This window comes from Calypte anna, chromosome 4B, assembly GCF_003957555.1.
Source record: "Calypte anna isolate BGI_N300 chromosome 4B, bCalAnn1_v1.p, whole genome shotgun sequence".
Taxonomy (NCBI): domain Eukaryota; kingdom Metazoa; phylum Chordata; class Aves; order Apodiformes; family Trochilidae; genus Calypte; species Calypte anna.
This window is the reverse complement of record NC_044249.1, coordinates 21,625,907-21,651,039: the sequence shown is the minus strand read 5'-3', so window position 1 is coordinate 21,651,039 and position 25,133 is coordinate 21,625,907. Positions and strand designations below refer to the sequence as shown.

The window sequence follows — 25,133 nt, the reverse complement described above, 5'->3', positions numbered from 1 at the left end:
ATTTCAGGCTCGTTTGCAACCTGGTGACCTTCTCCCCCCTGCCCATGATTCCAATAATCATTGGAAGTGTCTTAGAAATAATTGCATGTGTACTGCAGCCAGTAATTAATTTTTTGGATTCTGCTCCTGTTCCTGGGTGGACTTTTGCTTCACAAGGGTAAGAAAAGGCTTTGAGCAAGTTACCAGCCCTCTGTATGCTTCAAGTTGTCTTGGATTATAAAATCATTTCTTGCAGCAAAAATTCTGTGCTCATTTGAGCTGAGACTGGAAAGAGATTTCCAGAACAGAACCAGGGAGGCCCTAAGGTTCAACATGAAGGTTCAAACCTTGCTTAATAACTTATTATTATTTAATTTCCTGCCATCCCCTGGGATCTCTAGGATGGAAGGAACAGGTAATTGCCATAAATGCAGCTCTGACTCAGGTGAGGACACTGTGACTTCAGGATGCTCTTCCCTTCCTTGGTGTTCCAGGAGTGTTGTTTTCCAAGGGACCCAGTGACACAGGTGACACTGCTGGCACTTGGCTGCTGTTAAGTTATAAAAACCCACCTCCCACCTTAAGCAAGTTCTGCCTCCAGCTGGCTGGCTCCAGATGCTTTATTTAATTCCTGACACAAGCCAGAGGTCTCTTCTTTAATCAGCTTGCTGCTTCCTCTGACAATGAAGTTAATGAGCCCTGCTTTGCCCACATTTGGCACCTGGGACTTTAGATTTTCATTGCCATTTCTTTGTGTTTCAGCACACCCCCAGCCAACAGCCTGGTCCTGTGTCACCAGGATGAAGCTCCAAGAGTTTTATCCCTTTAATTTAAGTTAGATGTCTGTTGGTTGCCCTGCCTTAATGCTCTGCTTGGTTTCCAGTTGCTACTCCAGACTTCCCATGGGACTCTGTCCCACCATATTTCCTTCCCTGCACAGCCCTTCTGTGACAAAGATTTGCCTTTTATTCTGGTTTCTATTTCCTTTTTTTTTTTTTTTTTTAAACACAGTCCCCCCATGGTTCCCTCCCTGCCCTCCATCTCCTGCCCAGTGCCTCAACTCAGCATCTGCATGGGCAGGGAATCTCTCCCCCTGCTTTGGGAACAACCTCAAGACATGCTCAGTTTTCCTCCTTTCTCATTGTTTCCACTGTCTTTCCCTGTCCTGCAGCCTGCAATTGGTTTTATGTCTTTTATTACTGAGTTCCCTCTCTCACTCTGCTTTTTAGAAGATGTATTTGAAAAAGATGGACCAAGCTGCTTCCACCTTGCAATGCTGCTTTATCCTACTCTGTGCAGCCCCCTAAATATTGCAGGAGGCACAACTGGGATGCTTGCACTGCTTCCAAAGGAGATTTTTTTCCCCTATCCATAGTTTTATTAAAACAGCACCTCTTGGTCTAACCTGCAGTGAGCCCCTGTTGCTCTGGGCAGTGTAGATTAGCAGAAAACACTCCTGTTGGATTAATGCATAGGCTGGAGCTCTGATGTGACTGCACTGGTGTAGATTATCCCATCATGCTGGTTTGGGATGGGAAAGCTTGAATTTCAGCTCCTGGATTGCTGGTGATATGGCCCAGTTTGTCAGTCCTTGTATTTCCAGCCTCAGTGTTCATTCAGTGTGGGGTTTTATGTATTTCTTTCAGTGTGGGGTTTTATGTATTTCTCTCAGTGTGGATTTTTGTTTATCTCAGTGTGGGTTTTTATTTATTTCAGTGTGGATTTTGATTTATTTCAGTGTGGGTTTTGATGTATTTCAGTGTCACTTCTCCAGGGTTTTGCCCTCCCAGCACATCTGCCTTTCCCCTTCCATCACCTCCCACCCCATGTTTGTTTTCTCCTCCTCAGCCTCATTGCCTGGGGGGGGGGGTTGGTCACAGCCAAGAGGTTCCTGTGGCTGGGAAAGGCATGGAAGTGTTTCTGGAGAGTGACTGCAAGCACTTCATTTGGGTTCCTAACTCTTCATTAGCTCTGTGCTGACTTGCTCTCTGCAGAGATGCTTCATACTCTACAGCTGCCTACATAATGCTTGCATTTAAATGCATACTTCTAGATGTAAATATATATCAATAGCTGCATACCTGAATTCCTGCAGCAGTGCCCATTTCTCACTGACTTCTCCTCTCCTCTTCAGCTTCTCCAGTTTTTTCCTTTTTGCCTCCCTCCTCTAATCTCAGTTTTTCTGCCTTATTCATCCTCACTTGATGCTTTAGGCTTGCAAACTTCAGCCTTCACATTTAATACCAAGGGGCAGAAGCAAAAAACCAGAAGTTTGGAGTGAGAAGGGGAGGTGGAGAGATGCCATGACCTGGGCTGGTAGAGACATGTGCACAGTTTTGAAAACCAAGGTTCCCTGGAAAAATGCCACTGGAGAACCATCTATCGGGATGCCCCGGTTTCGTGAAGTCAGGAGAAGGATCTCTTGTGCTTTGCTTTGAATCATCATTCATCTTCATGAAACTTCAGGGGGCTTTAGCTTTTGTTTGAATCAATTTTGTGACTTCCACAGAAAACAGAGGCGGGGGAGTATAATTGAGAGCTTGCTTAATGCCAAATTCCTCTTAAAGCAGGGAATGCAAATCGCAGAGCAAGCGTTGAATTATATATGATTAAAACTGTTCCAGCCCTTGCAAAGCAAAAAAAAAAGAGAAAAAAAAAAAGAGAGCTTTTCTTTTTTTTTTTTCTTTTATTATTACTCACCAGTTAATCATGTACAAAAAAGAGTGGATGGAACAGAAATGAACTTCATCAGAGAAAAAGGGGTCACAGTTCCTGCTTGCCACATGGCTGGGTTCTCTCTGGGAGCTGTGCAGTGCAGAAGGCACAGGCATTTCACTGCTTTAAAGAGGTGCATTAAGAAGAGAGTTCATTGATAAATGACCCTTTAAAAATGGGTGAGATTCTCTGCTCACCAATGAACATTCAAGGTCTGCACAGTTGTCTTGGCCCATCTTGGATATTCTCCTGTTTTGCAAACCAGGCAGAGCTGGGAGGTTTTTTTTTTTTTTTCCAATGCTTAGTTCCATGGAATGATGTGTGGGATAGATAAGAGGGTGTTGAAACCACTGAAGGTGTGAGCCAAATGCTGTCCATTTTTGCTGAGAGTTGTTAGCCTGGCAGTAATTCAAGCTCAACACCCGTGGACTTTCCTGATCCAGAAAGCGAGGGAGATCAAATGAAAAAAAAAAAAAAAAAAAAAAGTCATTTTCTCTTTGCTTCTCTACAGTGAGAAAACCTGAAAATGAGGCCTGGCCCCTGCTGAACCAACCCTGTTAACTTTTTCTGAGGACTTTTTGATGCAGTGGGCATCAGGGCTCCTTCAGAGAGCTTTCTGAGCTTCTGTTCCATGTCCTGTACCAAAGCCATCCCTCTGTCTTTGAAGGCTTTGTGCTTATTTTGCTGGGGGGTGAGGGATGCTGCCTCCTCTGACATCAAACCTGCAGGGATGCTGGGGAGGGAACAAGGGGGCTCAGCTTGCCCTTCCCTCAGCTCTCTGGTGAGGATGGCAAAGGAGGGCACAGACCTCCAGCAGGTCCCAAAATGTTCTTTAGGAAACCAAACCCCTTGCTGCTGCTTTGCTGGGTTTGGTGGCAGAGAGGTGCAGCACTTCAGGAGCTGTGCTGGAAGCTGGTGAAGCAGAGAAAAGCTGCTTTTTTCTGGTAGCAGAGGGTACCAGGAGCAGGGAAATGAGAGGCTGCAAAGAAGTGTGGATGGGGATGGAGGGATGGAGGGATGAAGGGGGCCTCAATTAAGCTAAAACTTTATTAAACAGCAGTGTGGGTGGATCACAGACAAAGAAATTGATGAAGTTCTGGCTTGTGAGGTCATTAAAAAAAAAAGAAATCTGGTTTAGAAAAACTAAATCCAAGGAAAAGGAAACAGTATTCATGTCTTTGCTGGGGGATGAGGCAGAGAACTCTGTGCTGTCAGATCCTAAGTGCTTCAGCCCCCAGAAATGCTCCTCTGCTCCTGAGACAGCCATCAAGGGGAAGGGTTTGGACTATCTGCTAACACTGGAAATCATTTTTATTTAAAAATAGAAGCTACTGCAATGTGCCTGCCCCCAGGAACAGCAAGAAAGAAGGACGAGTCCCTCAGACTGAGATTAGATCCCAAAGAACTCCATAGGAATATTCAAACATTTGCCTTTGCCTGCCAAGGGAGATGTTGTTAAGACAATGGCTGGAGAATCTTCCTTTCTTTTTAAGCTCTCAGCTGCTCCTCTTGGGTCTTTGGAAGTTGTCCTGACCAAGAACTCTTGGAGAGGCTGCATTTTCAAAGTTTCTACAAATTTTCCTCTGGGTTTTAACTTGTTCTTGAGACTTTGGACAGCAAAGGGCAAGAATATTTTGAAGGAAATGAGGGCATTGCTGTACACATAAATGATATCCTGAAAAACTGAGGGGGACAGCGAAAGAGGAAGACAAGAAAAGGCATCAGAAAATGGGGCATGGCAGGAGAAACCCAATTTAAAATCAGAAATGTGAGATATTTGGGAGAAAGTGCAAGTGAATTGACAGACTCTGGCCAAAGCCCAGTGATGAAAGATATCTTGTTCTGGCAGATAAAGATTTGCAGATTTTTGGTTCCTGGAATAAAATGAGGTGAAAAATTCTTCTTTTGGGGATGTTACACAGAAAGACTCCAAGTGAAACAGGGAGCTTGGGGAGTCCGAGAGAGCAGAAAGAAAGCAGCAGAGTTTTGGCAACTTGTGTCACCCCAAGGAGAACCACCTGGCCATTAAATCCCTCTGGGAATGGCTTGGGACAGTGTGACAAAACTCCTGGGCACTTTGCAGCCTGGTGGCATTGCTTTTCAGAAAGCATCTTAATGCCCAGAGGGGATGTCTTGGCTGCAGGAGGATATTAAAGAGAAACATTCAGGTATGGGGGAATGGCTCCCAGATTTGTTGTTCCCAAAGCAAAAAGCTCATCCAGCTGCCAGAAAGCAGCAGGGGGTTCAGCTTTCTTTTTTTTTTTTCCAGCTGCATCCATGCAGGGAAAGGATGTGAGGACTTTGAGGAGGCTGTTCCTGAGCAGGGAGCAGCATAACAGATGCAAATCTGCTGGAAGAGATTTCTCTCCTCTCAGACACAGGAGGGAAAATAAACTCCTGGAGGCTGTGGCAAAAGAGAAGATGCTGCAGAGAGCTCTGGGCTGGAGGAATGGTGCCTGGTTTCATAGCTGAGCTTTGTGGAAGTGCTGGTGAAGTGAGAAAATCAGGAGTGGCCAAAACACTGCAGCCCAGGTGTGTTCTGGGGTGTTCTGTGAGGCTGGGGAAAATGATGGAAATGGGTAAATGGGGCAATTTCTTTCTGCCTTAGGGAAAAGGATGTGGATGGGTCAGGTAGTGCTGGATTAGGCAGAGCACTCTGAGAGGGTGTTGTTAGACTCTGTTGTTAAGTTGTCTTGCAGGAAACAACCTTTGGGAGCTGGGGTTGTTCAGCCTGGAGAAGACCCCAGGGAGAACTTCGAGCTGCCCCCCAACACCTGGAGGGAACCTCCAGGAAGGATGGAGAGGGACTTTTCATCAGTGTCCAGTGACAGGACAAGGGAAAATGGATTTGAACTGAAGCAAAAGAGGTTTAGACTGGGTATGAGGAAGAAGTTCTTCAGTATGAGGGTGGGGAGACTCTGGAACAGGTTTCCCAGAGAAGCTGTGGCTGCCCCATCCCTGGCAGTGTTGAAGTTGGATGGGGCTTGGAGCAACCTGGGCTGGTGGGAGGTGTCCCTGCCCATGGCAGGGGTTGGGAATGGATGGTTTTGAAGGTCCCTTAGGACCCAAACCATGCTATGAAACAGTAAACCTTTTTTTTGGCAGATAAGGGCTTGCAGGAATGGCCATGGTTACAGCAGTCCTTATTTAACTCCCAGGACTTGGCAGGATTCTGAGGAGTTGGGGGATGTCAGGATTCTGCAGGGAAATGAGTCGAAGTGAAGTTAAGGGAGTTTGAAAAACACATCTGTATGTTTCTCTGGGTATAAAACCATTATAGGCTCTGAAAAGTATCTGCTGGACTTCAGGCAGCTGCCTTCAAGGCACTGATCCTTGCTGGCTGGGATTTTGCTCCAAAAGCTGCTAATCTGACTGTGCTCTGCTTATCAAAGCTGGGCTGGCAAGCTGAGCTGATCTTGAGGCACTGATAGGTGGGAAGATGTAGAAAAATCCAGGTAGAAAAATCAAATGATAGCTGAGGAGCTTGGTTCCTCCAGGCTGGGAGGCTGAGGAGCCCTGAATGCTGCTCATTCAGTGGCAGCTGAGTCTGAACTGGGATGCAAGAATTTCAGTTTGCAAGAAGGCTTCAGCCTTTGTAAAAGGCTTAAACTGAGGTTAATCTGGGAAATAGAGAGCAGGAGGCAATGTTATCAGCACCTCCTCCAATCTCTTAGCAAAATACAGGCCTGGGAAATACTTGCTTTAAATATAAATCATGCTGCAGGGCTGGGCTGTTGAGGAAGCCCAAATGCTGCAGTCGTGGGCTCTTTGGGGATGTCAGTGACTGGAGGGAAGGAGCAGGGACTTGGTCACTCCTCTGCCTTGAGAAGAGCACCTGGAGGAGCACCAGAGAAATATCTGTACCTGTAGCACTGCCTTTCCTCTAAAGACTGGAAAAATCAGCCCCATGGTCATGAACTCGAGTATCTAACCCAGGTGGTGGAGACTTTTGTAAAGGTCCAATGTGTTCCTGATGTCGTGGGTACTGCTTTAAATTCTTTTTTAGCTCTCCTGCTCCCCTGATAGATAAAACTCCATGGAAGACCAGAGAGGCTGTGGCTGCCCCATCCCTGGCAGTGTTGAAGGTTGGATGGGGCTTGGAGCACCCTGAGCTGGTGGGAGGTGTCCCTGGGCATGGCAAGGGGTTGGAATTGGATGGTCTTGAAGGTCCCTTCCAACCCAAACAGTCTGGGATCCTATGCTTTGTTTTGTGTCTGTACAGAGGTTTGTGCCACCCTTGCCCCACTCATCCTGCATCTGCTCAAAGCTCTACTTGTTCCATACCTTAGGCTTAGACCTGGGACTTTTAATTTCCTTTCTGTGTCTCAAACCCAGCTGAAGACCAAGGTCATTGGCTTCTTGATGGTAGCACAAAGAAGTCAGTCAAATATTGCAGCTGTAAATGGTTGATCAGAGGGGTGGCAGATGCCCTGGAACCACCCAAGGACAGGATGGATGGGGCTCTGAGCAACCTGCAGGGAGGGTTGGATCAGCTGAGCTTTAAATGTCTGTTCCAACCCTAACTGTCCTGTTATTATCTGCCTTCTTGTCTAAAATTACCTTTTTTTTTTTTTTTTTGTCACCATTCAGGGTGACAAAGCACTTAAAACCATTCTCCCCCCTGCAGTGAGGGATGGATTTGGAGCTGCTTCAGCCAGATCTCTCTTAGAAAAGACCTCATCAGAGCTGTTGTTCTGCCCATGGCTGCAGAGAGCTCTGATGGTCACACACACTTCCCAAGGACATGGAAGAGGAAGAGTTTTAGGTCTGGATGGGGCAAAATGGAAATTTCCCCCCCCCCTTCCAGCCCTGGAGCATTATCAGTGATTGCAATCCTTTGTAAATGGTCCAGTTCATCCCAGTGCAGCACCAATTGGAGTGATAATGAGTCCCCCTTCATCCCCAGCTTTCACTGGAAGGATTTGGATCTGCATCCAACACATTTAGTGCTGCAAAGCCCACCCGTGTTCTGCTCAGCTGTGGTTTTGAGTGGGGAAAAAACAAAATAAATGCTGGGCATGAACTGGACTTCTCAGAGCCCTCCAGAAACACAGACACTGGTGCACACTGGTGGTCTCTCTTCCCTCCTCTCTGGAGAGATCAGGCTGAGGTTTCCCAGGAGATGAAGGAGTTTTCCCAGGAGATGTAGGGCTTCCCCCTGGCCATGGCCACTTGGGCTGCCTCGTTGGTCCATGGCTCTCCATGAAAATCTCAGATTCCTCTTTTAGGGATGGGATGCCTGCAAAGTCAGGTTTTGGGGGGATAATGGTGTGTCTGAGCCCAGCCCAGCACACAGGAGATCTCTGGATGAAGAACAGGAGAGGTCAGAAAGAGGACAGAAGAGAAGTTGGTGTGACCAAGCATGAGTTAGACATGAAAAGGAGAAGGTTTGAGCCTGGATTTCCTTTGTTGTGCCTCAACAAAGACTCTTAATGCCTCTGTTATGTGATCAGGACATTTTAAAGCCAAACTTAGGTGAAACGTGTGGTCTTGTATGTTTTTCCTTTAAGCACTTGGAGATCTCCTCTACGTGAGACCTCACAGCCTCAGAGTTGTCCTTCCAGCTCTCTGCTGGATGTGCTCTCATCTTCCCAGATAAGGAGCTGATATCCAGTTATCCCCCAGGATGGGATGCTTATTTTTAGGCACCCAGGTGTAGATCCTGGTGATCACAACCCCCCCAGCTACTCCTGTTGGTGATATAACTTTGGGATGGGGAGAGCATCTCTCTTTGTTACAGCAGGATCCAGGGACTGAAGCCCCCTGAGATATCAGTGTCTCAGTGTCTCCAAGTTTTGGCCAAGCCACAGAAGTGTCATGGATCATGTTCACTGCACAACTTTGGGTCTTGTTGTGTGGCAGGAGGCTCAGAAAGGTGTGTGCTGAGTTTGAGGCTTGATGGGAGCCCCAAAATTTGCAGCCTGTTTGCAAGCAGCTCATGTCTGAGCATGGGGTCTGATTTGCATCATCCTTTCACAAGAATATTGTTTCCAACACATCCAGGGGTAAGTCTGGCTGAGTCAGCCCAGTGCCAGGGCATTCCAGAGGCATCTTTAGAAAACAAAGGCTGAAGACTTGTCAGAAGGGATGTGTTAGTGTAGGAGATTAATGATACCCAGGGAAACTTCACCCCGAGTTGTCAGGAGGGTTTTTACCAAGAGTTCTTCTCTCCTTAAGGAAATGGAGGCATGATGTGACTTCACCAGACTGCAGACACCCAGAGGCCTCTGGAGTTTCTTCCATCTTGAAAGTCTGCAGGCACAATCCAGCAGCTGATGCCCCAGCCCATGGTTATTTTTTGGTTTTTTTTTTTCCAGTCAAATTCTAGTCATTGACTTGTTGAGGGGACACAGAAATAAATGGCTTCATCTTTTCAGGCTTCATCAAAGTCAAGGTGACATTTTCCTCCCTGGTAAATGGCTGAGAGAGCTGCAGATGAGAAGGGCTGTCCCAGCCAGCCCAAGGATTGTTCATTTTGGCAGATGTCTATAACCTGGCTCATCCTGAGCCTCTTTGGCTCACCCTTGCTTTCATTTCACACTTGTGGCCATCACATTTCACACTCACTTTGCAGTGGCAGTCCCCACAGAACAGCCCAGGAGAAGCATCATTTGGCTCCTGGGGATCCACCAAGCCAAAGGACAAGTGGTGTGGAATTCTTCATCCATTTCCTTGGCCAGCAGGACATCTCAAATTTTCAGGCTTCTCCCTAGGGATCAAGGTGCCAGGTGCTGATCTGTGAGAAGCAGGACATGCTGCATGTCATACGTATGGGCAGCAAAAAACTTCTGGAAGAGGAGAAGGGAAGGATGCAGGAGGGCAGGAGGTCCAGGATGAGGAGGTTGAAAGGCAGGAGCCTTCTGCATCCTCCTTGTCCTCCTTGAGCAGGATTTGACAGACTTGATTTAGGAGGAACAGGGTGTCCAGAGAAGCTGTGGCTGCCCCATCCCTGGCAGTGCTGAAGGGTGGATGGGGCTTGGAGCAACCTGGGCTGGTGGAAGGGCATGGAATGAGATGATCTTGAAGGTTCCAGCAGCCAGCTCTGGTTCTCTGATTCAGTAAGTTCTGTAAATGATGTCCAGCTATCCTAAAGGGGTAGTAAACCATTCCTCTGACTTTGTTGGTGGTTTTTTGGTGTGGTTTTTTTATTTTTGTGGTTATTTTCCTCTTAGCAGCAAATATTGTCAAAGCAAACAGCAAACATTCTGGAGTCAACAGCTTGTCAGAGGACTAATAACAGTGTTCATCACTCCCAAGGACTCTGCATGAGTCAGGGCTCTGAAATGATTCACCCCTCATCCATACAAAACCTGGAGGAGAGGGGGACACAACCCAAAGGCCCAGGTGGAGCAGCACCATGGGAACCAGTGAGGTTCCTCCACCTGGAACCCCTGGGTTGGTTGGGTCAGGAGGGCAGAGCTGGTGCTCTCCAGGCATTTTGTTCATCATTTCCACAGGGGGTGACCCCCCCACTTTTGTACCCCAGGCACAGCTGCCTTTCCTTGGTGAAGGGAATGGTCTCCTTGGAGGGGTCAGACCCCCTTGTTCAACAGTTTGTTGGGTGGGAGATAATCCATATCATTAAATATTTAATATTTAATATTTAGTGCTGTATCAGAGGTATGTGTATAGGAACTGAGGGGCTGTTAAGAGGGGTGGGAAGAGCCAGGGTTTTTTTCCTACATGTTAGGAGTAACTTTCCCTACGTGTGACTGAGGTAAGCAAGAGCAGAACCAGCTGTGAGCACAGCTACAAACAGGATGTGAAAATAAACTCATTACTCCATCTGCCCACCGTAAACAGCGTGAAATTAGCAGCAAGTGAGGAATAAAAATCCAGACAAATGGCTTTTTAAAGAGAGCAGAGGGAGCTGGGAGGGCTGCTCTTAGAAAAGCAGAGGCACAGAAAGCCCAAGCCATGCATGGCCCCAGCCCCAGGGGCAGAGGTGGAGGAGAAGCCCATGGTAGAGAGCCCTCAAGATGCTATTTTTGAAGACCAACCCATAAAGAGCATAAATCTGGGAGGAGAAAACCTGTTTTTGCATTAATCCCTGCCTCTTAAGAAGCCCCATCTATTTTATAAGTCACAGAGATTACTTTCTTCTTTTTTTTTTTTTTCCCTTCCTAAGAGGCTCTCTGTTAATGTTGCATAAAATCACTCTCTCAGGGGCAGTGCAAGGAGGCAAACGTGGTGTTATGTTGTCTCAGTGGCAAAGACACCACTAACAATAAAAGCCCCTGAATGATTTGGGTTTTAAGTGACATGATTATGGAATGGGTCATTTGTAATGCTCCACTTCAAGCCCCTCAGTCATTAAAGCCTGGAAGGATGGGGGGGGGGGGGGGCAGGTTTATGCTTGGGGTTTGGGCTGTCAATATTCACCCCTGGCCTTTGTTCTATGAAGCAATTCTCAGCTTGAGGATATATTTACTTAAACATTTGCAGGGAAAATTTCTCCCCTGGTCAATCTGCTTGATTTATTGAAAGTGAGATCCCAAAGTGTTTCACTGCTTTTACCAGGCTGGCTGTGTTTATAACCATCCTGGGGAGTATCTTCTGCAATTGATGTGGCAGGGAGGGGGGAAGAAGGGTCATAATTTCTATTTTAACCTACTTTTCTAGCAGCTGATATGACACTGACAAAGTCATCCCTTCTAGAATAAAACCTGCCATGCTTTATACTTGTCCAGAGGAGATCCTTTGGATTAAGCTAGGGCAAAATAATTCAAACACTTTTTTTTATTTATTTATGATTTTTATTTTTTAATCCCAATGGATTCTGCTCAGATATGTGCATGGCAAATTCAGTGGTGTCTGGAAGCAGAGACTCTGAGCAGCTCCAGCTCATTTTATGGATCTCAGTGAAATTGCAGCCCAAATGATGTTTCAAGGAAACTGGTTCCTTTGTGTTCAGAGTTCTTCAAGATGTGACAGCCCAAGGCAGAGTTTCCTACACGTTTGAAATAATTTCTCCACGTTTGGCAGATCCAAACAAGCCTTGAGTGCTAAATAAGCCAGGTCTATGAATAAATCAAGAGTAGGAGAACTCAAATTTGAGGTGCTGGGAGATTTGAAATAACTGAAAGCTTGATGTTGGCCATGAGGCACTTCAAAATAATCTAGAGTGTGAGGAAAGGTTTTGCATTTGAGATGCAGTTGAGATATTTCAGGAGGAAACCTCCTGGTGGGTTCACCCAAAGTTTGTAATAAACATAATTGAAATGTCTGAACTCCAGCTGCTGCCTCCTCCTCTAATCAAGAGCATCAGAAGCAGCTCCTTAACAACCCCCCCTGACTGCTGAGGGTGGAAAATGGGATTTACTGGGCTCAAGTGCTGAGCTGGGAGGGAAGCAGAAGCAGGTGCAGAAAGTCAGAGCAGGTGGAAGGTGGAAAAAGGGACTTTGAGGGGTTCAATGGACTCCTGGGGAGAGGGGAGATCTCGTGAAGCTCTCAGAGTTGGAAATCCAAGCCCCACATTTTTCTCCAGAGAGCCTGGAAGGGATCAAAACCCAAAAGGTGCTCCTGCCTTATCTACCCCATCAAGGGTAAGGTGTCCTTATCCAAAGGGAAGACAAATTATGTTAGGAACCAGCCACCATCCCTGGAGGTACTCAAAAGCCATGCAGATGTGGTGCTGAGGGACGTGGTTTGGTGGTGGCCTTGGCACTGTGCTATGCTAACATCTGGACTTGATCTTAAAGGTCTTTTTTTCAACTAAAATGACTCTGGGATTCTTATTCTTCCTTGAGCAGGCAGTGCTCCCCAGCATCTTGGCAATCCCTGAGTGGGAGGTCAAGCCTGGGCAGCTCAACCTTCCAGCTGCCCCTCTGGGGAGGGATCTGCCCACTTCGAGGATCCTTTGGCTTAGGCTGGATGGTAGGAAACATTTTTTCACTGAGAGGGTTGTCAGGCATTGGAATGGCCCGGGACAGAGGTGGAGTCACCATCCCTGGAGGTATTTAAAAGGTGTTTGGAGCTGGTCCTTAAGGATGTGGGTTAGTGGTTAGGTTATGGTGTTGGTCAAAGCTTGGACTGGATGAGCTTGGAGGTCTCAAAACCTTCTATGGTTATAAAGAACGCTCATTGCTTGTAGAGTGGATGGTGATGAGCAGGATTTCCATCTCCACATGTCAAGATGGACATCCCAGCCCCATCCAGTTCCTGGGAGAGACACAGTTCTTTCCCACCTGAGGTTGTTCCATCACCCTTACCCCCTTTCTTTCTTTCTCCGCTTTCCTTGCAGAAGGCATGGCAGAAGCTGTCAGCTCCAGCAGGGACTGCCTTCAAGCAGGAGAGTCCTGCACCAACGACCCCATCTGCAGTGCCAAATTCAGGACCCTCCGTCAGTGCATTGCTGGCAATGGAGCCAACAAACTGGGTCCAGATGCCAAGAACCAGTGCCGGAGCACCGTGACCGCCCTGCTCTCCAGCCAGCTCTATGGCTGCAAGTGCAAGAGAGGCATGAAAAAGGAGAAGCATTGCTTGAGTGTCTACTGGAGCATCCACCACACCTTGATGGAAGGTCAGTTGAGCCTGGCTGCTCCTTTCTGATGATTTTCCTCCAAGGGAATTCCTGCTGGGGCTTTCTCTAGAGCTCCCCAGCACCAAAGGGGCTGCAAAAGAAGGGTCACTCTGTGCCCAGCTCAAGCTCTACTGACCCCCCATGGTAATGGCACACTGGGGAAAGCAGTCCTGAAAACCCCACACACTTTATTTTTATTTTTTTTTTAACCTGGCCACTTTTTTAGGATGTTCCCAGTCTGCTTTGAGATCTTCTGCTGGGGAAATGTGTGATTTGTTTTGCTAGGCAAGCCCAGGAAAGCTGTGAAACAGTCTACAGAACACGAGCACTGAGGGGGGAAAAAAAAAAAAGCCAGCATGAACTTAAAAAAAAAATAATCACTCTTTTGGAGGCTCTCAAATGCACCAGTGTCTTTGGGTTAGTGAAGATCTGGGGCTGGTGACATCAAGTGGGAATTTAAAGTGTTCCCAGAGCCAGTATTTAGTAAGTTTAGATTTTGACGTTTTTTAAGAGTCATCATAAAAGTAGACCTCAGTGGCCATAACTCCTCCTTGTCAGGCTGGTGAGTGCTTTATGCACCATGAAAATTAAAATGGGGAATAAACCAGAACCTTCCAGCCATAGAGTCTGAAATAGATTAATAAAACACTGCTGGCTGAAAGAGGAAAAGAAAGGTGCAGGGGTGAAAACACAGGCCAAAAGGCCAAGCAAAATGAAGAAGATGGCAACCATCGTGCACAGGCTTGTCAGGAAGGGAGCTGCTTGGCCAAGTTCCTGGAAAACCTTGCAGGGTGCAGGGAATGGTGGTGAGAACTGGCTGGAGAAATGAGACCTCCAGGATCCAATCTTCCTCATCATTAATTGCCAGGTGAGCTTAGAATCATAGAACCATTGAATGGGTTGGGTTGGGAGGGAGTCTTAAAGCTCATCCAGTTCCACCCCCCCTACAATGAGCATCTTCAGCAAGATCAGGTTGCTCAGAGCCCCATCCAACCTGACTTTTACAGTTTCCAGGGATGGGGCATCTCCCACCTCTCTGGATGAGCTGTTCCATTGAAGTGGAGCTTGGAGAAGAGGAGGCAGTCCAATTTCTCCCTTCAGCTGAACAGGCTGAGTTGCAACTCCTTCCCTGCTGACCTTCCTGGCCTGAAGCTTTGGGCATGGTCCATCTGTTCAGGACAGAGGTGTCAGGAATACTCCCAGCTCTGGGAACACTGCTGGAAGAGCAAGGAGAGGATGTCAGGGAGTGCTGGGTACATCCAGATGTGGCTCTCCAGATGCAGAGCAGGAGGTGGGTGATGGGTGGGCCCCTTTGGATGGGCTTCCTGCCCAGCATCTTGGGACCTGCACTTTGGGACCCCCTTTTTTTTCAAGCACTGGGTTGACTTCCAATGCAGATTTACACTCCCAAGCTTTTTGACATCCAAGCCTTAATTTCCCTGGAGAAATAATATTTAATCAGAGCCTCAGGTTTCAGATCTTTTCCCCATGTTTAATTGACAGAGAAAGGAAACCAACCCAGATGCTCTGGAAAGGGCTTTGCCTCTCAGTCCTACGTATCCAGGAGGCTGCAAAAAGCTTCCTGGGAGCCCTCTTATAAAAAAAATAAATCAATCAATTGTGGAAGTGTCCATGCAGGGAATTTACAGAGCGTTGTATTGACTCAGCTCCTCTTGAACACCCCTGTGTTTAGCCACCTCCCTCCTCTTCCCCCCCAACAAGTTTGGAGCCACAATAACACGTTGACAACCCCATAACAATTCTCTGATAAGGTGCTATATCCTCAGGACATAAAACTGCTCCAACATCCAAATGGGCCCCTCTCCAGCCAGTAATGACAGAAGATATTTCAAGGAAGGTGTAAAACTGCCTTGTAATGCACCCCTGGTCTTTTGCACAGGGCTGCCTACCCTGGGAGCTCTTTCATCCCGACCACAGCTGGTGATCAGCATATGCCTGGAGCATGAGGTTTGATAGTCCTTTTATCCCAGCCAGTGCATCTGCTGCTGCTCTCCCTATCCATCTCAATGACTCACAAAAAAAAACCACCCCAAAAACAATGAAATAAAAAAAAACAAAACCAACAAAACCCCAAAAACCAAACAAAAAATCTCCCCCCAGATTAATAATAATAATAATAATAAATAATCATTCTATGCTGTTTGCTTCCTTAATGTCCTGTGGTATCCATCAGGGTGCTGGAGCATCACAGCCCCTTGAGCATCTGAATGAGAAGCACTGATTGAATGAAACGAGCTTCCCAGCAGCTTCAAAATGAAGCAGGGAAGTTGTCTGCAGGAGCTGTGGGTCATTAGCTCTCTGACAAGTAAAAGAAAGAGCTCCTGGCAAGGAGGAGAGGAGAGGTGTTAATAAATAGGAAGGTGGATGGGTTGCCACACCTAGGGAGAGGTGAGGAGTGGGAAATGGCAAGGTTGGTGATGGAAACCCAGGTATAGGGAGCTGGTGGTTTGAACTCTGCCCCAGTCTGGTGAGCTCAGTGATTATCATAGAAAGGTTTGGGTTGGAAGGGACCTCAGAGATCATCAAGATCCAATCCCCCTGTGTTAGCAGTGACACAGAGCCCAGGATTTGAGCTGTGGAGGGTTGCAACTCAACAGTTCCCTGCGAGGCTGTCCTACTCCACACCTCTGATGTATTTTTAAAAGCCTGTTACATCCCAGCCCCTTCTCTAAGGACAGGGCCATACATCAGTTCCTGGGACTCTGAGTATCCATTTACTGATGGTTTTCAGAGCACACATCCCCTTGGACCCAGCAGGCAAACCTGCACTGCATCCATGGAACCTTGTCCATCCCAGACATCCCTCAGGAGCCTCAGCTGCCTTCTCACAAAGTTTTCTTTTTGACCCAGGGATGAATGTACTGGAGAGTTCCCCTTATGAGCCCTTCATCAGAGGCTTTGATTACGTCCGGCTGGCGTCCATCACTGCAGGTAGGTGGCTGCTTCAGACACACAGGGATCAAGTGCCATGGACTTGTTTCTCTTCACAAAGCAGTGCTGAGATCTTGCAGTAGAAGCTGCTAATGATTCCTGGGCTGACCTGTTGGTGGAAGGACACGTCCTTGTGATTTTCACACTCCTGGGTTTCATTCTTTGGCTTTTTTCATGTCTGTGAAGGGCTGGGGCTGAGGGACTCTTCCAAGGAGCCATCAGAGATTCTCCACAGCAGGTGGATGACTGCCAAAGAGGGGCTGCTTGGTTGTGCTATCACAGTTCACTTCCCCATCAGTCACAGGATCAAACTCTGCAGGAAAAACGCTGAATAACCCAACCTGCTGGGTGACCCCAGCCACAGCCTTTAACCCCCTGCTCTGAGGGCAGCCCCCACCTTCTGCTTTGCATCAGGTAATCCACTTAATAACATCACCAGAGCTGCCCAACACTTTTTAACCCCCTGGAGGGCATGAACCCCCAGCTCAGCAGTTAAAAGGTCAAGGTGGCAGCTATTAAACCATCCATCACCAGCAGCCCAGATGCCACCACCCTCAGCCTTCATCTCTGCTTGTGCACCATTTTCCAGTGGTGATTTTTGTTACCAAATGCCCCACCTGGGAGGATGTAGAGACACCCCTGATGTGTCTCTGCTCCCAAACCACCCATCCCATGGTAGCTCTTCCCAAACACTCACCTGAGCCTGGGGTGGCATTCCCAGCTGGAATGCTGAGGGTGTAAGGAGCAGCAGGCTGGATGTCTGCAGTCCCCAGGATAACAAGGAACTCGTTAGGTGAAAACATCCAGGAGCAAATGAGCTCAGGACTCATCAGCCCTCAGCACTCTGAGCAGTGAGAGGAGGAGGGGATGCTCCCTGACCTCACAGCTTCTGATTGACTCCACTTGACTGATTTGAGCATGGAAAGTGAAGCATGCACAGAGCTCTCTGCTGGGTCATGGCCTTCTTTACAGGAGCTTTTCCTCTTTCACTGAAGTCCTATAGGGCTTTGTGGAGCACACCAAAAACCAGGGATGGGGATTTTTATGCATGGTTAACACACTGGCAGGATTTTGAAGCAGAGCAAAACTGGCTGGGCAGCAAAATGGTAATCATAGAATGGTTCTGGAGAAGCAGGGGTAGGACTGAGCTGTGAGGTTTGTTGGGTGGCCATGGCACCTCCTGAGAAAGGTGAGTAGGGCCAGAGGATTTGGCCCTGCTGGGACACAGAGAGCAAAGGTTGATGTCCCCCTGGCCACTGCCTTTCTAGGGCTGGTGGTGGCCATAAGGTTGATGTCCCCCTGGGAACTACCTTTCTAGGGCTGGTGGTGGCCATAAAGTTGATGTCACCATGGCCACCCCATTTCTAGAGCTGGTGGTGGCCATAAGGCTGATGTCCCCCTGGCCACTGCCTTTCTAGGGCTAATGGTGGCCACAAGGTTGACATCACCATGGCCACCCCCTTTCTAGGGCTGGTGGTGGCCTCAACAAGGTGGCCATAAGGTTGATGTCCCCCTGGCCACCACCTTTCTAGGGTTGATGGTGGCCATAAGGTTGACATCACCATGGCTACCCCCTTCTAGAGCTGGTGGTGGCCTCCTGGGCGAGTCCATGGATGAAGGTGGGTTGGGGGTGAAGATCTCAGCCCAGTTTGGTTCTGCTGGTGGGGAAACCAACACAAAACCTCCCCCCTTCCATCTCCCACCCCCTGGCAGGCTCAGAGAACGAGGTGACCCAGGTCAACCGCTGCCTGGACGCCGCCAAAGCCTGCAACGTGGACGAGATGTGCCAGAGGCTGAGGACTGAGTACGTCTCCTTCTGCATCCGCCGCCTGGCCCGGGCTGACACCTGCAACCGTTCCAAGTGCCACAAAGCCCTGAGGAAGTTCTTTGACCGTGTGCCCCCAGAGTACACCCACGAGCTCCTCTTCTGCCCCTGTGATGACACCGCCTGTGCCGAGCGCCGGCGCCAAACCATCGTCCCAGCCTGCTCCTACGAGTCCAAGGAGAAACCCAACTGCCTGGCACCACTGGATTCCTGCAGGGAAAACTATGTCTGCAGGTGAGGGGGGGGTCAAGGAGAAGAGGTCGATTGGGGTTGGGGCAGCAGTGACATCCAGGTGCTCAGCTGAAGGATCCTGTCTGGAGGAACCCATCCCATTGAGAAGCCATGGGGTTGCACCCCAGATGTGTGGGTGGAGGAGAAAAACTGAGCTGGGCATCTGAAGCTGCCTCTGAGAGATGCCAAACCCCTGAGCCACACCAGCTCTGGCTCAGATTTCCCCCTGGCTACCCAAGGAATCTGAGCTGGAGGGGTCACTGCCCTCTCCTTAACAAGACAAGTGGGCCCAGAGGGACAGAAGAAGTTCAGAGGGGATGGTGCTGCTTCCCAGAAGGATGGAAACAGTTTCCTGTGCTCAGCACAGCTGTTAATTACCTGGTCCTTTGGTCTCTGCATATATAATATAAAACCCCCTCCAGAGACACGGTGGGGGCAAGGGGTTGCTGTGTGTCCTGCTCACAGCCAGCGGTGCAGAAACCACCAGGAGAGCCAGGAACAAAGTGAAATATTCCAGGGCTAACCCTGCCTGCACTGCCTCATCCCCTGGCAGCTTCTCCACAGCTGCAACCCCTTGAATTTCCCAGCTTGGGGTGGGCTCTGCTGACATGAAGAATACAGAGCCTGCATCCCCTAAATCATCACAGAACCCCAGACTGGTTTGGGGTGGAAGGGACATTAAAGATCATCTTTTTTCTAACCCCCTGCCATGGGCAGGGACACCTCCTACCAGCCCAGGTTGCTCCAAGCCCCATCCAACCTTCAACACTGCCAGGGATGGGGAATAACAAACTATTTTTAAAGAATTTTAATTATAAAAATAAAATATTTTGATTTTATCTATATAAAGCCCCTATCACCGTATTGATAAACATTCTTTGGAACTACTCTGCCTTTGGACAGCAGCACTTTGTCTCCTCAAATGACAAGCAGCAAAGCCTTTTGCAAAGGGTTTTTCCTGCTGGGATGTCCCTTTCTGTCCCCAGCATCTGTGCTGACCCCTCCTGGTCTCTTCTCCTGTCCCACCAGGTCACGTTACGCCGAGTTCCAGTTTAATTGCCAGCCCTCCCAGCAGACTGCCAGTGGCTGCAGGAGGGACAGCTTTGCTGCCTGTCTGCTGGCCTACACGGGGATCATAGGTAAGAGGCTGAGTCCTTTCCTTGGGTTTTCTCCCCCTCTTTGAGCAGGGAACATCTCCCCTGGGTGGGAAGTTTCTCTTGCTGGCTGGAAGTGCTGAGGGATGGGAGAGGTAGAGCTGGGAGTGAGATCTGGAGGAGGTGCTGGGCTGCCTGGAGGAGAAAGCTGAGCCATGAGTATGGGATAACTTGAGGATGGAAGGAGGAAGATCCCAGCTTCTCTCTCAGGTGGAAATGGATGGGCTGCTCCAGGGCATCTGCTCGTCAAGGGTTCCCTGATGTGTCACCAGGGATGCCACTGGAAATCACCATCCCCTGCCACCTTGCTGGCTTCAGAGGGCATGAAATTGAGGTTTCAGAAGCTGCAGAGCTGTCAGCACAAAGCCAGCCAGAGCCCAAAGAGAAGCACCAGTGGCCATTGGACATGGTCCTTGCTGATGGGTGGAATCGATTGGCAGCTTTTGGGGTCAAGATTTCATTCTGCTTCAATCCTTCCTTTGTTACCCTTCAGGAGGTCGAGTTTGTTTCCTTCAGTGGCAGTGTGGAAACCCCTCTGCACATTCCCACACAGCTTTGGAATGTCCTCAGGGAACCTGGGTTCCCAGGAAATGCCCACTCCTTGGGCTGAGGGCATCTTCTCCTTGGCTTTGGGCGTAACCACAAGGGTTACCACTGCCTCTTTCTCCTCCCTGGGATCAAACCAGACCTGGGACACCAGCACTTGAAGGATTCTCTTGTTGCTGCCATCACCTTGGGGCTCAGCAGAGCAACTTAGGATGGAGGCAAGGAGGGAAAAAACATTCTCCCTTCTTGAGGTCTTATCCTCGGGGTAACAATTCTCCATCTTTCCTGGCAGGCAGCCCCATCACCCCCAACTACATCGACAACTCAACTTCCAGCATTGCTCCCTGGTGCACTTGCAATGCCAGTGGCAACAGGCAGGAAGAGTGTGAGACCTTCCTCCACCTCTTCACTGACAACATCTGTCTCCGTAAGTACCTCCTGGCTCAGCATCCCCCAGGAGCTGCTGGGGCTTCTGGAGGATGATTTCTGGTCAGAAATGTCCATGGCTTGCAACAAAAAAGCTCTGAAGACCCCCCAGGCATATACCTGGGGGACGAAGCCAAAGAAGGGTGGAGAAGGGATGTGTCTGCTCTCCTTTGCCTTGACAAGTATTTCCCTCCATCTCTTTTTCCCTGTGAAGAAAATGCCATTCTGGCCTTTGGGAATGGGACCTACCTGAATGCAGCCACAGCCCCCTCCATCCCCCCCACCACACAGATGTACAAGCAGGAGAGAAATGCCAACAGAGCCGTGGCAACCCTCAGAGAGAACATCTTTGAGCACCTCCAGCCCACCAAGGTAGGAGAGGACTGACCTGGCCCAAAGAGATGCTTGGCCATGTCCTCCTCTTCCATGTCCTCCAGCCCACCTCACCTCAGATCCCTCTTCCATCTGTGTCCTTTCAGACATCCAATCTCCCTGATTCTCCCTCTTCTTCATGCCCCAACTTATTCTTTTCCCAAATCAACACCAGGCTGCATGCTCCTACCTCTGATCCTGCATCTTGGTCACCATCATTTTTATTTTTCCATGGATACAAGGAGAGATATGGGGTGTTTTAGAAGTACTGGAGATATCCACGGGCTGTCAGGAGTGGAAAACATAACCAGTGGTGTGGCTCCTTACCCTCTTGCAGGGCTTCAGACAAGGATCTCAGCTGCCTGGGACACAGGTTCCTCCTTGGTTAGATGAGGATCCTTGAGGTTTATCTGACTAAGGTTTCCTAAGAGTTAGAAAAAAAAATCTGAAATGTTCTGGTCATCCTTTTTCTTGGCCATCCCATGACCACCATGCCCAGGTCCTTTTCTTGGCCAACCCTTGACCACCATGCCCAGGTCCTTTTTATTGGCCAACCCTTGACCACCATGCCCAGGTCCTTTTTCTTAGCCAACCCTTAACCACCATGCCCAGGTCCTTTTCTTGGCCAACCCTTGACCACCATGCCCAGGTCCTTTTCTTGGCCAACCCATGACCACCATGCCCAGGTCCTTTTTATTGGCCAACTCATGACCACCATGCCCAGGTCCTTTTTATTGGCCAACCCATGACCAGCATGCCCAGGTCCTTTTCTGCCCCAACACACACACACAGATTGAAAGCTTCTTGGTCCCCAGGCCCCACATCTCCTGAAGGCTCATGGTGAGGTTCAGGCAGCCATCTCACCCCGTGCTGTCTCCTTTCCCTTGCAGGTGGCAGGGGAGGAGAGGCTCCTGCGGGGCTCCACTCGGATGTCCTCGGGACCCTCCAGCCCAGCAGCTCCCTCTCTGCTCCAGACGTGGCTTCTCCCAGCCCTGGCTGCCCTCAGCCTCTCCATGATCTGATGTTGGGTGGCCCCACGCCAGGCAGAGACTTCTCTTGGTGTTGGTTTCTTTCCAAAGCAACCAGACCTTTAACTTTTTTTCGGGAGGGAGGGAAGGGGAAGAGGGAGGTGAGGGTGGGGGTGTCCCTTCCTCCTCCTCCTCCTCCTCCTCCTCATCCCTCTGCCAATTTATTTGATTTTATACAATCAGCATCGTGGACAACCTCATTTTTTTTTTTGGTCCTGGCCACCTTGCCACCCCACAGCTTGGTTGTTGTCTCTCCAGCTCTCTCTGGATGAGGTTGGAGCCATGGACAATTCCCTTGGGAAAGGTGAAGGAAGGAGTTGAGCCAAGACACGAGAGCTGCAAAGGGAATTCTTTTGCCTGCTCTGGTCAAGAGGTGAAAACCTTTTGATGGATCAGCTGTCAGGAAGTTTCCTGAAGCCCTGACTCATGTTGAGGGGGCCTCTCAAACATTGTGGAGTTCAGACCCAAAGGACAACCCACCTGCTTCAGCCTGAAGAAACCACAGCACCAGTCAGAAGGTTTTGGGGTTTGTTCACCAGGGAGGATCCTGAAGCACCTCTGGGGTGGACCAAGTAACCACACCACAAACTGCTGAGCAGGGATCATCCACCCACAGGAAACTGTGGGCAGTGTGGGGTCTCCAAGCTGTCACCCACCCCTCAGAGCCTCCTTTTTAGTGAAATAATGTCACGGATCAGTGATGGTGAGGAGGACACATGTGTCCTGAGTTTTGTTGACACCTGATTTCTTCAGTCCCCAACTTGCAGCTCTACTCATTGGTCCTGTAAAGCATCTGGGGTGGGGTTTTGTTGGATTGTTTTTTGATTTTTGGTTTGTTTTTTTTGGGGGGGTCATATCTGAAAAACCAGAGGCCAATGTTGTCCCACTCCAAGCCAACCTTTCTCCAGGTGGGATGAACCTGTGAGCCCTCAGGTGGGACTCAATGCCAGCCCAACACAACCCCTTCCCACCTGCTACCTGTGCATCCCCCAATCCCACTGAGAAGCTGAGGGGGGGTCCATTAATTATGGAAGGAAGAGATAAAAGAGAAAAGGTTTGTTAGATACCACCCTGGGGACACAAACATCCAGATGTTTCTGAGCATGGCAAGTCATGGATCATGTCATGGGTAGGGAGGGGAGTGCTGAGGTTCTCCCCCTTGAAGAGGTGGTGGAAGCAACTTCTGATGGCCAGGCCAGCACCTGAAGGACATTGCCTCCTGCCAAGTGCTATTTACCCATCCAAGATGTGGAAATGAAGCCGAAAAAGAAGATGGGTGAGAAGGTTCCCCAGGATAAATGCTTACCTGGCCTGACCACCACAGGAGCTGCCAGACGAGCTCAGATTCTCCCTGAGCATTTTCAGCCTTGGGTTGTGCTCCTTCAAGGAGTCACAAGTTCCATAGGATGCAGAGCAAAGCTCAGCAGCAGCTGGCACAGCCCAGTCCAGTGCTTTTCATTCCCCTGCAGAACATGCAGAACATCTTCCCTTGCTTTTTAGATTCAGATTTTCCTGAGAAACCACAGCCACTTTCTTGCCTTTTGGTCCAATGTGAAACCACTCCCTTTTTTATTTTATTTTTTTTTTAAATGGATGCTGGTGGATGTGCAAAACACCCCCAGAAATCCTCCTGCCTGCATCCTCTCCCAGGTTCTGCTCCTTGTGGTCCTTGGGGCTGTAGCACTTGGTTGGCCTCACCTGGGGCTGTGCAAAGAACCAGGCTGGGATGGTCCTGGGGTTCCCCCCACCCCGAACTGAATCTCCACTGCCAGGAGGCTCAGCCAGCTCAGCCAAGCAGGCAGGAAAGTCTCTCACCTCCTTTCAAAGTGCCCATGGTCCTGTGTTGCTGTGAGCATCTCCCCTTTACCCAGGGGATGTCCTCTCAGAGCCATCTCTGCACCAAGTGACACGACTGCTGCCTGCATCCCGAGAAAGCTGCTGTCCCCTGCATCCTGAGAAGGATCCAGCCCTGAAGCTCAATTCTTCCAAGGAAAGGAATCACCTCAGCACCATGAGGTCTTGCTGACCATTGCCTTCTTCTGCCACTTCCCAGCTCTCCTGGCCCCAGCAAGCCAGGAGCTTTAATCTCCTTTCATCTCCTTGCAGAGGCTGAACCTCAGCCTGGGCTGGGCATGGAAATGGCAGATGCTTTCCAGGAATATCCCTTATCCTGACTCCTGCTTTCCAGGAGTATCCTCTACTCCTGCAGCCTCTCCTGGCTCCATCCCATCATTAGTGGTGGAGTGGGGACACCAGGGTGCTGGTTCCTTCTCTGCTTGACAGCCAGCAGGGACAGAGCTTTTGTAGGGGGTCAGGAGGACTGGTGACCCCACTGAGGACCTCCCTGAGGACTGTGACATCCCTTGGGAAAAACTGGGGTGGAAAATTGGGTGGTGAAAATCTGCTCACAGAGGACAGGAGATGGAAGAGGTCACCCAGCCCATTACCAGATCCCACAGCAGGACCCCAATGCTCTAAACAGAGCACTGCCAGAACACTTTCTGGCAGATTTATCTTCAATTCCCTTTAAAAATCTCAATGAGAGGCATCCCCACCTCCCCTGGATGTGTACCTTGCTTTGAGGACTCCTTAGGGTGTTCATTATCCCAAAGCATCCCAGGCCAACAAGAGTCTTGATTCCCATCGTGGTGTCTTCCCAAGGCCTCATGTTTGGGAGGGTGGGAGCTCAAGAGCTGTACCCTGAGAGCATGAGAAGGTCACAAATCCAGAGCAATGTTCTGCTGGGATCCCTGGAAAAAAAAAAATAATTGCACAGTGAGTTTGTGTAAATGGGTGGCTGCTGGAGAGGTCTTTTTTGGGGTTTTTTTTTTTTGGGTGGAGGGAGCTCAAAGTCATTTGTGGAGTTGAGGTTGCAGGTCTGAAAATGCAGCCCCTGTCCTCAGCCTTCGTCCTGAGCTGGGGGTTTGGATGCAGCATCCTTCAAGGGATGTCCCAGGCCAGGTCCTGGGGGTTCCCCATGGTCTGGAGATGCTTCCTAATGAAGTGAGGAAAATCCAGAGCAATCCTTGCCCTATCCAGGGAAGAAGCAGAGGGGTGGGATGGGCAGACACCTGGAGCAGAATTTTAAGGGGAAAAAAAAAAAGAAAAACAACAAAAAAACCCCATCCCCAAACCTACCTGACTTTTTCCTGTTCATTTCACCCTTTTTTGCCAATATTTAATGCCAATCCTCCCTCCAAGCCTTGGTCACCCATCCAACTCTGCAAGGCTAGGGCTGGGTTTTGAGCAGTCCTTTGGACCCCAATTCCATTCCAGTTCCTCTCCCAAACACAGGTTAATTTTTTTTTTTAAACCCTTATGAAAAGTCAGGAATGTTTTTCAGATGCAGTTTCACCTCTGTTGATTTCCGTGAACAACAGAAT

At 49.1% G+C, this 25,133-nt stretch overlaps 1 protein-coding gene across 1 annotated transcript in view; it reads left to right on the top strand.

Moving 5' to 3' along the window:
• Window positions 1-21,777, top strand: part of GFRA4 (GDNF family receptor alpha 4) — a 48,495-nt gene extending 26,718 nt beyond the window's left edge. The window contains exons 2-8 of the mRNA XM_008491085.2: window positions 12,938-13,216; window positions 16,088-16,168; window positions 17,882-18,227; window positions 19,254-19,363; window positions 20,217-20,351; window positions 20,565-20,722; window positions 21,613-21,777. Coding sequence (XP_008489307.2) covers window positions 12,938-13,216; window positions 16,088-16,168; window positions 17,882-18,227; window positions 19,254-19,363; window positions 20,217-20,351; window positions 20,565-20,722; window positions 21,613-21,744 — 1,241 coding nt within the window. The 3' untranslated portion in view covers window positions 21,745-21,777. The remainder of the gene's footprint in view (window positions 1-12,937; window positions 13,217-16,087; window positions 16,169-17,881; window positions 18,228-19,253; window positions 19,364-20,216; window positions 20,352-20,564; window positions 20,723-21,612) is intronic.
• Window positions 21,778-25,133: the final 3,356 nt, after the last annotated feature.